The sequence below is a fragment of the Asterias rubens genome, chromosome 20, assembly GCF_902459465.1.
Source record: "Asterias rubens chromosome 20, eAstRub1.3, whole genome shotgun sequence".
Taxonomy (NCBI): domain Eukaryota; kingdom Metazoa; phylum Echinodermata; class Asteroidea; order Forcipulatida; family Asteriidae; genus Asterias; species Asterias rubens.
In genome coordinates, this window is record NC_047081.1 from 11,841,033 (window position 1) to 11,853,824 (window position 12,792).

The following is a 12,792-nucleotide window of genomic DNA, read 5'->3' on the forward strand; positions in this document are numbered from 1 at the left end:
AGCAATTATATTAGCTTTTTATATTAATTATTATTAAATCATTCTCAATTATATTTTTGGTGTGTTTCGATTGGTTATTTTTCTTTAATTACCCTCAAGTCCCCCCCCCCCCAAAAAAAAAAAACTACTAATGTCTCCCTAAACTATACCATGTAGTTAATTATTATGTAAATAATTTTGGAATGCTAGCAGTAGGCCTAACGCCCCACCCCGTCCCCCAAGCCTACTCCTCCCACTCTTTATAACTTTGGCTGAGACTATTTTAACCACACGAGGGCGCTATTACCATTTTCAGAGATGTTTGTACAATAATTTTGTCAGCGGCTCACCATTCATAGCTTTAGTTGAAAGATGATACCCTATGCATCTGTTAATTTTTCACATTAGTATCAAGGCGGGGGTGGTTCAGTAACATTTCAGTTTGATTTTCTTTTGTTTTCCGAAGGCTATAGGCTCTTTGCGTCAGTTATTGATGAAAACAAGTAATTTGCCTGAATTTGTTTTTGTGAAATAAAGGCTTATGATAAAACACCACTGTACCACAAGAGGGCGATATTCCAGTTTCAACGCACCCACTCGGAAGATAAGTGGGCAGAACGTCAATGACCTCTAAACAGGCGTCTGTTTCAAATCGACTACCAGCTGCAGCCCAAACTTTTACCAAGAATTTTACGTTTTCCTGGTAGAAACCAACCTTCATAATGTTTTTCTGTAACTCTTACTGATCATCAAGCAGTACAGTGAAATTGGAACTAAAAATAAATTCGAGGTCGAAGGAATATTCAGCGTGTTTGTTGACGACCGACCTCCTCATCGCTCTTGTCTCTCGGGACAACCTGGTTCAATCTAAATCGCCATGCGCCACGCCAACCTCCTCCTCCACCGCGCCTGCGGTCGGGGCATCGTCATGTTGCATGTTTCATGAAGTTTGTTTATCTCTGGTTTGAAGCTGGACGAGTATCTTGTGGATCTCGTCTAAAAATAGAAGAAGAAAATTACATTGGGAGGAGGGGTGGGGCAAGCTTGTTGTCCAGTTCAACCAGTTAACCCTATTGGTCACCGGCCGGCGGCAATAGGCTCGTGGGTCTTTAATAAGTTTCCAATATTGCCAATGGAACACAAGTGTTTTTCAAGCGGTAATCAGTTCAACCCCCGGTGAACAAAATTATGAGTTACGTGATCTCTTGGGTTTCTAATCACACTAAATGGAGACCAAAGTTCAAACTATTTAGGGTGCTACTATTAGTGTCAGCAGGCCCCGGATTTGTCCTCTATGCGCGCCCCCATGGTTGGCGATTGCTAGTGCCCTTCGAATTACAAAGTATCTCGCTGGTAGGCCTACATCATCTTTTGGTGCCCTCTACCTGTGGAGGAAGGATGGCCCAGATTAAGGGAGCATCCGTTGCTAAGCACGGAGCATTATTCTCAGAAAATAAAACAGGCAGTCACAAACAGTCCTGGCACAGGCAAATGAAGGATTTACATGAGCAGCGGGGAAATTCCCTAAAGATAACTGGGAATTCTACCTCCTGAATGTTCGGACCATCACACCCCCCCCCCCCCCGTTACCAAAATAATCCAACATCCGGGTGTTGTCACTTTTTATTTCTATTTTCATTTCGCTGGTGAACGGCGGGATACCATTTTTGTGCTTTCCTCGTCTGACGTCACGCTCGAGCTAGCATAATTTATTTAATGATTCTTCGCTGGTTCCCGTCAAGCACGGATGTACTATGGTTTAGCGTGTGAAATAATTTTAACTCACTTGGAAAAGGTTACACGATTTTATCGTTTCCGGATTGTGACAATACCTAGCGGAACATTCTGAGTGACATTTCTCAAAACTCAATAAGATGGCGGTTGCGTCCTCGATGGAATATCCCTCTTCAAAATGGTACTGATGTTGAATAGAAATTGTGAGTATAAAGTAGGTTTTGTAGTATGTTTTTACGGGGTTCAAATCGTTTTGTGTGCAGGCTGGGCTATTTTGAACAGAGACACAGAGCCAGCAGACGGGGTGTTTTTCGTACGTGACCCGGCCGGCGACTGTCAAATAATTTATCTTGTTCATTGGACCATGATTTGACTACTTTGCATATCCTCCCGAACAAATGGAATTCTTTACAAATGTTCGTTTGGTCTGATATAATTCTAATGTTTACTTTTGTTCAAACAATTTTGTTGTTGATTTGAAATACGTTTTCTTGGCCTGTCTCGACTGTTTACACAAGTTTAATTTAGTCGGACGTGTCTGCAGTCCGACACCAATTTTCTTCCTCCATGCATGGTCACGGTGTTCATCAACCATCCATGGTTCAATCATTGAGCAAGGGCCAAGGGTTCAACTCAACATGTGTTGAATTATTAAAGATTTAGGCTAAAATGTTGTATCTGTCTGCCACCTTATCTCCGTCAGCTTAGGTCAAATTGAATCCTATCTAGCTGTTCCGAATGGTTGACCATGGACAGACAGAAATGCATGCGGAGCCTTCAAATCAAAGAGAAGTCAACTAAGTAGACCCAGTAAACTCTAGCTCTGCTGGTACTCATTTTTAAAAATGTTTACATTTGCATAGAATTTTTTTTCCGAAGATGCAAACGTCAAAATTGTTAAAATTAACAATTTCTTACATTTGCATCTTCCATTCAAAGATGCAATTTATGTAAAACTTTAAAATTTTTAACATTTTAGTACAAAGCCCCAGCTAGTTACTGGGTCTAAAACAAAGAGTAAACTTTGAATTGCACAGAAAGTGTCAAACATTAGAAATTATTAAGACAAAATTGTGGTCTACAGCGTAATTGGCATTCTACCTCACTAATCTTATTCCTGTGCGCATGATGAGTGCGCGAGAGTTCTGGCCGTCCGTTCCATGAAATAGCCGCGATAGCCTCCGTGCCCCCTGGTCACTGCCTTGGTGCCCTTAAAATGCCCCAGTAGAATATTACAATTTCCTCATAGGAGGATGCCTTTGCCAAGGAGAAAATGCCTTGGTGCCCTTGCCCTTTATAAAACAAAGCACACATGTCTGAAATACATGTAGGTGTGCAGGCTACATTTAATTTCAATGCAATAAGCATGCCTCGTCTGTTTTAATAATGGAAAAGAATCTACAGTTGTTGAGTTTTGTTTGTTCATTCATAATCTGCATCCCGATTGTAAATCAATTAACTGATGATGTATCATCAAGCGGTATGGAATTAGGTTTCTAAAAAATGACTACCACATGTGTGGCATTCCATGACATGTGTTAAATACGTAGAGGATGGACAAAATTACACAGAGTCGTCACCGTTATCTAACCTCTTAAATAACAATTAATATCGATATTTGGCCTTGGACAATTTTATTTCTGTGGTGATGATGTGTTCGTGTATATCACATGTACTTGACCAGCTTTGCCAAGTTTATTTTATCTGTTGCCAATTAATATGTATTGTTATGCCAACTTTTTGCCAAACGGTTTAGGATTAGAGGCATAGCCATCCCAACATCAACTTGAATTGCAAATCAAATTCCTGATGCTTTTTGTAATCAACAAATTGTTCTTTATAAGAAGAGCGGTGGGCATGAGCTTTGGCCAGACAATCATGGTATGCCTCATCCCAATTTCAGGTTTGTTCATTAACTGAGCTGAATGCACTGCAATGACCAGGGGGCATGGAGGCAATTGCCTCTGTTGCTCCAGTATTGGCCCTAATGTAAGGAAAGTATGTACACGCGATTTAACATAAAACTTTGATAGGTGTGTGTAGTATGTAAGTGACAATTGACACGTTTGTCTGTTATCTGACTACCTAGGCCTACACGTACTGTAGCTTTTTATTTTGTACGCCATAGTGCAGAGTGCTATTTCATTGCATTGATGAACCATGTGACTTGGTCGGGTACAAGAAGAACTTTCGCCTAGGACCTGACGTCAATCGCGATTAATCTTGACTGCACTATTACGGGTGTCAGATTATGTGTTTAAACTGTCACTGTGCAGTGCGTATTTGTTGGCTAGGCTCGCAGAGGGAGATGCACACCGTGCAATGCGACTCCCACAGTGGCATACTGTAGACATGGTGACATTAATGCGAGGCTGCTTAGCAATTTTAAAGTGCAAATCATTGTTTAATAATGGTTTCAGGTTTCGACCCAAGCAGAGTCTTTCTTAGAACAACACACCATGCATTCTACATGCATTGTATGCGCGGAAATGAAAAGAGAGATACAGGATGCAGTCAGAAAAAATAGCAATTTACTTAAAATGACAAATTTTCTTTTCAATTTTCCGCAGATTACATTGTTGTATTCCTACATTATTTTCTTCCAATCTTATACTTTGCTTTCACACTGTACTCCTCACGTGCCCTACAACATCGGACACTTCAGAGCTGGCTTAGGATATCCTATGAAAGCTGTCCCTTTTGTTAATTAATGAATGTACATGTACGTGGTATGATTCATTGTGACCTTGGAAATTTCTATGGTTGGTGTTTTTTTTGTTCGTTGTGAATGAATGTCATGAAATTTTTCTCACACACAGTTCGTGCACAGCACACAAAAAGTGCATGTGGTTTTGTATTGATATTGGAGTGACAGAAGCTGGAGTGACAGAAACTGAAAGATTAAAAGTGATCTAGTTCTTTGCCTTCCTGGAGGAAATTCACAGATTTTTTTAAATCATAGTTTTGGTTTCACTTTTGTGTTGCAAGAATACGTTGCAATATAAGCAGTACCGGGTAATGCACAGGTTGTCACATTGTACATTATGAACATTATACATGAATGTTGTCTAATAAAAACCTTGCCTTCCATGCCTTACAACATTTATTTGTTCAGTAAAATGATCGTGTATGATACCATCATCAAAACTAAAACATGCCTACATGTATGAGCTTGGTTGTTTGTATGTAGTATAGCTGACTTAGTACAAACATTTGTACTAATTATTAAGGTCAATAGAGACAATAGCCTGTATTTGAACAAGTGCCATAAATATACTGCATTGCAGATGTTGGCAAGCGAGTATTGTTCAGTTAAAACCAAAATTCAAGCTGCCAAGATGGACGCCGTGCTGTAGTTTACATCATGTTACGATGCCAGGTTTTATAGGTGGCTTAAGAATAAGTGTGCCATGATGGTTGCTGGAGTTGCTTTCACTTGGATTTCACCCAGGATCCTTTGCAAATACCCAGAATCCCATTGCCGCCATGCTCCTTGCATAGAGTTATATATAAGAACTAGAGGGCGCACGAGTGATGCTTCGTGCACGCGCATTGAATATGAAATACACGTTTGAGGTTTTTTGTATTGAACGCTCACGCGATGCTGTTTGTTCGACTTACAAAATGGACGCACAAACACACGCTGTGAGATAGCTGTTTTGTCAACTTAGAAAATGGACGCCTGATCGCATACCTGGGCGCGTATATAGGCCAGTTCGCGCTCTAGTTCTTATATATAACTCTATGGCTCCTTGTCAATGTCATTGCCTTGGTGGCCTTTTTGTTGTTTGGATGGTACAAATTAACTTGCTCTCATTGAAGTACCCTACATGTACTGAAGAACCAAGTATTTGTGACGTTGTAGACTCTGTACATTAGCGCACATGATTTATGACCACTTTATTAGCATTGCTGGTACAGTTTGCTATGTACTCATTAATTACGATTTGCTTAGTATTGCCAAAATATGTTTGAAGTCTAAGATCTTGCTGTGTATCAAAACTGCTGGATGAAAGTGTTCCCTGCGTAGGCCTACATGTATGCTGTGGTCACTTGACTGCACTTGACTGTGGTCACTTGTCTCTTTGGTGGATCTCGTCTGAACCGCCCTTCTTTTTTATATCTTCCAGTTAATTCATAAAACGAGCCATTTGATTTTATAGTACAGTTTTATGCTCGTATGTTCCTTGATTGTGGTCCCTTGATTGAGTTCAAAGTAAACGGGGACGAGTATTATTGGTACTTTCTGAAGTAGAAGTGAAGACCAAACCAGATGACATGATCCAAACGGGGATACCCCATGGACCCCTGGAATGCGTCAGGATACAGGAAGTTATACTTTGCAATGTTTCCGCTTCCCTATTTTGACATTGCTTGCCTCAAATTATCACTTCCCCTTGTTTATAACACTAACTGACCATCGGAGCTGTGACTGTGCACCTAAACTAAGCAGGGTCATGACCTTATGGCCTGGACACCTGCTCCACTTGGTGAGGCTCAGACCATCGACAGGGACAGCTCGGAGTTAAGGATGATAACATTGTGTGCAAAGAGAACGGCCCATTATTTGATAACAATAGGGAATCTAATATAAGCTGCTGTGGTATCAATGAGGATGTAACGTGTAATGTAGCCGTTGGTTCTGCATTTGAAAAAAAAAAATAGAGGACAGTTCTTCTTCCTCGTTAAGACCTCGAAGGAAATGTTGACAGCAAATCATTTACAGCTAGCTGAGTGTAAAGCAGTTGAAGCATAACGTTCACCATACACATTTCCCGTATGACGTATTTATATTCTGGTTGTGTGTGAAATCCTGCAGGGGGAGATTGAGGACCTCATCACAAATTACATCTGGTCAATAATGGTATGAATTATTATTGATTTAAAAATATGAAATTCGCATCATAGGGTAAGAGGAGTGTATTCACTTACATGTAATGCTCAAATGAATACTCCACTAGTCTAGTGGTGTTGATTAACAGTGTATTCTAGTGCGTACTTGTTACAATAAAAAGGTTGCAATACGCGTCATTGACCACCATCTTTGATGTAAAACAATGGAAAAGTGCACGCGTGGACGTGCTGCGCGTGACTCTCAGCCAATGGTAGCTCTTCACGCGGGCACAATCCATCAAATATGGCGGCTGATGACGTCTATTGCAATCCATCTATTGATGTGCATTTCAGAATTTGCATTCCAGAATTTACATTTCAATGTTTGAACTGAAAAACCAAGATGCTTCAACTTCAGTCTTTGAAGGGTGAGGAATTTTGTTTCCATTAGTAAAGGGCCCTACTACTACCCTTTTTAAAAAGCGTTTTAAAATTTCTGCTGAAACATTTGAAGTGTGACCGACCAAGGCCAAGATCAGGGCTTGAGTTTTTGAAAGAGCTAAGATTGATCTTAAGTTGTGTATCAGTCTTAATGGTTAAGTAAAGTGTGATGTCATAATACAAATCACCATGGTGATATTGACAACTCTCATCTTGGAAGGTGAATCGTAGTGTTTCGTGAAATCAAACCCAGCTGGTCATAGAGGCTTTTCAAGGCAATCAAGCAACTGCCACCTACATGTATGCCCGAAACCTCTCAATTTCATTCAATCTTGTCTCAATTTGTATTTTTATGTTAAACGAAATTCTCCTGCTACACAAACTACATCATGTGTGGTATAACCTTCCACCCAGTTAGTACACTGTAGTTAAATAAGCTGGACAGTTCTTTTAAGAACTGTAGAAGTCTCAAGAGTTTTGAAATCTACTCTGCGGCAGTAGAATAAAAAGCAAGACCTACATGTATTATTCCCAAAGAACAACAACAATCTTAGATTTTTGTTCTTTGGGGAATGGGGATTAGTTCTTGCTGTTAATTCTACTGCCTCAGAGTAGATTGTGGAACTCCTGAGACTCTAGCCAGCAAAGTAGATACATGGCGTTGTTACAAACCAAATATACCTCTCATTTAAATAAAAATACTGGTTATCATACATGTATAGGTAAACAAATAACTGAACATTTTGTACTGCATTAAAATGACAAGATACTGAGAATTGAGAAAATGTTAGTGAGAAAATAAATTTGTAGAAAAAAAATACATTTAGGAAATTAACATCGCTAAAGAAGTAGTTCAACTGTGTTTTGTTGTTGACCCAATTTCATTGTTGTTTATTTTCCAGTTTGATCTTTCCTAGAGAGAGCCCAATCTTATTAATGAAAAAAACACTTTGCAAGTGATACATAAGATCAGCTAATAAAGTACAGGTATGCAGCACGGCTCGCTTTCGGAAACTGTGAATGTTGTCACTGAGGGGGCTCTTTCTGACCTCAAGCTTAGTTTCGAGATAAGTTCATAAGGGACCCACAAATAGTCCCATGAATCCACTGTGTTCACTGGTGAGACGCCTGTGGCATTTCCATCAATTGGGAATTAATAACGGCTCGGCGTTTGTGTCTTGCCAACCGCCAGGAAGAAGATGCTGCAATTGTATCAAGCTTTTTTTCTTGAATTGTGCAGCGAGAGGAAATCGAAGTAGATTTGTTGGTCAGGTCAAATACTAGTATTCCAGTGTATGGTGAGCAGGATCCTGAATAAGATTTGTAGTGTGTACCAGGAGTCAAATACAGTTCCAATATAAGTTCTAGGGTTCTCTGCAGTGTTCTTCAAAACAGGGTGACATCCTGGATCCAAATTTACGAATTGAAAGGAGGTCCTTGAAATGTTTTTGTTTACTCTGTGTTTATATTTGGTTTTAAAAGTCCTACTGTGCAATTCAGGGCATTTAAAATTGTTTCATCTTTGTGATTTTTTGTGAATCAAAAAGAATCAAGTCAAGAAAATCAAAATCTTTTGTTTTGTTTTTGCATATCATCTGCGATTCACGCATATCAGGCCGCAATTCATGCGTATCAGCCTGACTCCCTGGCTTGTTAGTTGGGAGTACCATGAATTTTTGTAGGCCTATTTTTAATGTCAACAGAAATTTTCTCACAATACTTTGCAACTTGCAAGGTCACCAACTTCAGCAAGGTACATCCTTGTTTCTTTGTATTTTTTACGGCAATGTTTAAATACAAAACAAATTCATTTTCCGTGACCAGAAATAATGTGTTTACGTTTGGATCACTCTTAAAATTAAATGGCAATAAAAATTGACTTGGTTAGAAATTGGCAGCTTTCGATAGTATAAAGGACTTTGAGAATCATTTCACTTTGAAGTGAAGTGGTTATGGAAAAATAAATATGATTCTTAGATGTGTTAATACAAATATTATGTAGGGTCAGCTTTTGTATTCCTATTACGGATTATTTCTTCTTGCAATGATGTACATTGGCGAAATCTCAAAAACACTACCACCACCATTTGCAATGAAATTTTCACAGTTAGTTTAAATAAATTGTATATTTTAATATTTATATAGGACTATAACAATTAAACGCTTCCAAAACCAAAGGTACTTTCCCTTTAATAATCTTGGCAACTTGGCCAACACCCACATCGTGTACAATACATGATGCTTAAAACCGAAACGTGTGTACGGTATATTATATGCTATGCTGATACTAAATCCTGTTTAAACGCTATACTGGTACACTGTTCAATCACTGTCATGAATTGTATATTCTCTCTGCCCGTAACTATGTAAACATTATTATATAAAGACATGTATTTGGAATGTAAATTTGCATGCAAGGTGCTGACATTAAAAAGTGGTTCAGTAAAACTGGGATTGGCAGTTGTGGCATGATAGCAGTGAAGATTGTACAGTGTACATTGTACATGGATGGCTATTTGGTGACCTACTTTGTATACATATACATATTACATACTAAATGAAAGTCCTTTTTTCATTACAAAATGTTGAACAAGACCTTTTTTTTCTAAATTATTATAATTTTTTAAGAGCAGAGTCTATACATTTTCAGTGACTAGCGCCCTGTGAGAACATGTATGGATATTTGTTTACCTTCATGTGTACATTAAATACCATTATGTACAGTACATATATTAAATTAAAGTTTTTTTTCATTATGTTGAACAAGATCTCTCTCTAACTATTATAATGTTTTTCATAGCAGAGTTTCCCCTTTATGCTTTCAGTAAACTAGACTGTGAGAACGTTTCGGTCGTTTCACTCAGGGGCTCTCCATGGTCCAGAAGCATTTTCACTAGGCCTATACATTGACCTACACTGTGTAGTATGTACATTGTTTGTTGCAAGCAAGATCACTTTGAGAGAGAATTGTAACTGGTCCACGGGTGTTATGACAAGCATTTGACAAGTTGAACCATGGTTGAACCACATAGCAAGGACAATTGAACACTGCGGGAGAATGCTGTATATTTTATTAGCATAGACTCCACAGTATTTTGAGCTGTAAATTGAACCCAACCTGATGGGCATTATGCATGGAACCTTAACGTCCATGAGAATCCTTAATTGAGAATCCAAGATGGACCTTAATAAGATTGACATCCCAGACCCCTAGGCTTGTTTTGAATTTGTCAAAGTCAGGGAAAGAATCGTCAGATCGTAGGCAAGGATTTAAATAGAGGCAGTGAATGGATTGTGATTGTCACTATTTGTCATGTAAGATATGGCTCCGTCAATGGATTTGATTATAATTTCCTCTTGTTTTATTCACAGATGAACCTGAATCCTTAAGATCCAAGACAGAGGCAACATCGTCCTAACTGCTCAATGCTTCTCCGCCCATTTGGAATACTATTTCTTGCCTCCCATGTTGTTACAATAATCGTCCGCTAAAATTGTCGGCTGAAATCATCTGCTGACGTCTGCAGTGTCATGGAGGAAGCTTCAGAGTGAGGACCACAAGAAATAAACGTATGCGTAAGGAATAATTGCCGTCCAGTAACACCCTACTGCCGGAGCCTATTAGCATCGGTAGCTTCTGTTAATCATCCAAACTGATTACCTCGTCATTAGTAACTATACTGACAATTAAAACGCTGCTTTGTTTAGAGATCATGAAGTAAGCCATGTGCCGAACTGACGCCGTTGGAACAAAACCGAAGGAATCGCTGACGATGCAATGGATGACGCTGTAAATTCTGTACTTTTCAGCAAATGTGAGTTATAGCCAACCTTGAGTGTTCGATAGCGCATGACGACATGTCTTCCTACATGGATCTGCATTATATCAAATGCCTACAGAAACCACCGGAAGATCGAACCGCTAAGGTAAGGCATGATTCATATCAAATACATGTTGTGTGGGAGGGATGCGGATGAAAGAGAAACCAAAGAAAGCAGTTTTTATGAAAGGCTGTGGTTTTATGCAAGTTGGTTCAACCCAAATTACTATTTGTTGTTGAATTGTCACCTATTTGAATAAAATTAACAGGTAGTAAAAATAATTGCGAAAATCATCCTGATAAACTCCGTCACCTTCTGAGAAATCTTGACTGGCTAAATTTGGTTGAATGCCATCGCTCTATTGTTGTGATTAATTTCCTGCGCCTTGTGTAGGTGCCTTGCAAAAATATATTCATAAGTTGGTTGCAAATATTGCTGTGGGTGTAGTCAAAATAAATTCTAAAACTTGCCTTTTAGATTATGCAAGTTGGCATTCTACTTAATTAAAATTTTAGTTGTGAATATTTGTTGTTTGGTTTACGTGAACTGTAGACTCTACCCAAGAACTCTACAGGCAGAGGCCTTGCAGGTTTATATTTGTCAGAAAAAGAAGAGCAAGTAAATTATTTGAGCTAAGCCTTGTTTGCAGTGAACCAGTCAGCAGTCAGAATGATCCAAATATCCACATAGTATTTTGGCTGGTAACTTGTTTCTGTTGCCTTACAATTGTCTGCGCTAAGCAGATTTGCCTGTGTACACACATGTAGCAGATACATGAGACTTGACCCTGACACTTGTCTGTCAATAAACATTGGTCATTGTGCATCACAAACGTGAAGGCCTTCGTTGATCTGTGTTCAAAAATAAGATATCCGACTTGCATAGCAGGAGATGTGGTTTAACCCCCCTACCCCTAGAGTGGCAGTCAGTGATAACAATGATGACAGATGATTGCTGAAGAAGCAGCCATGAGCAATGCTTCTCCCAAGAGTGTGTTTTATTGTTCTCCCAAGAATTTTGCGAAACTGCCGCTTCTATCTTTGGACTTTCAATTGTGCTAAAACCTTTTACCATGAATTTGCATTCTGTTTGCTTTTAAATCAAATTAACGTTAAAAATATATGACATTTTAGAGAATCAGTCGGGAGTGTTTCCTTTTTTTCTTCTTTTTTCTTCTTTTTTCTTCTTTTTTATGCAATTCGCCTGACACACAAGGCCTGAAGGCCACTTCAAGGTGTGGGCTACAATGATTTTTTTCCACGTTCGTCCTGGAAAAAAAACCCGCCACACACCGGGGTAGACCCAGGGGAGCTAAACGAACGCACCCAATAAAAGCAGAACCTTTTCTTAACAGTGCTCTCGATAATGAGAGCTGACTGTACTTGTGTGAGCATCTGTTGATACCATTCATATCAGATGTTTGTTACAAACACACAGCTTGATACAGGTGTCAATTACTCAGATCAATTACAAACAGGTTGTATGGTGTAGGCCATACTACTATAGATGTAACTGTTTGTGGAGATGGTTTTATAATTTCCTCCTCATCAGTGAAGGTTGTAGTTACGCAAATAGTTTACTTTGCATTTAATACGATGTACATTAAATAAACATTGCACAATGTACATCTAGCCCTCAACTCAACAATGGTACAGAAAGCCTTATTTTGTAGTATGTTTTCATTGAAAACATTACAATCATGCTTTCATTTAGTGATCTATTTTTGATCCATGCAGTCATTTTTGTTTGCCTGGCCATGTCGAGAAATTATGTTCATGTGTAAGCATCATACAGCATTAAATGAAAAATATTAACAATAAATTTATTTAATGGTGAGCATCAAAACAAAAATTAGTTTTAAAACTGACATTTTCTCCGGATAGTTTTTCAAAGAGACTCAACAATGATCAAAACCAATTTGATGTGTGCCTAGAATAAAAACCTGGAATTACCCATACATGTATACCCAATATGTGCACATGG

General features: G+C 38.8%; 1 protein-coding gene across 4 annotated transcripts in view; it reads left to right on the forward strand.

Moving 5' to 3' along the window:
* Positions 1 to 1,776: 1,776 nt before the first annotated feature.
* The window catches only part of LOC117303712 (rap guanine nucleotide exchange factor 2-like), a 54,106-nt gene continuing 43,090 nt past the window's right edge, over positions 1,777 to 12,792 (forward strand). For all 4 annotated transcript variants that reach the window (XM_033787997.1, XM_033788001.1, XM_033787998.1 and 1 more), the window contains exons 1-2: positions 1,777 to 1,916; positions 10,360 to 10,914. In XM_033787997.1, coding sequence (XP_033643888.1) covers positions 10,846 to 10,914 — 69 coding nt within the window. In that variant the 5' untranslated portion in view covers positions 1,777 to 1,916; positions 10,360 to 10,845. The remainder of the gene's footprint in view (positions 1,917 to 10,359; positions 10,915 to 12,792) is intronic.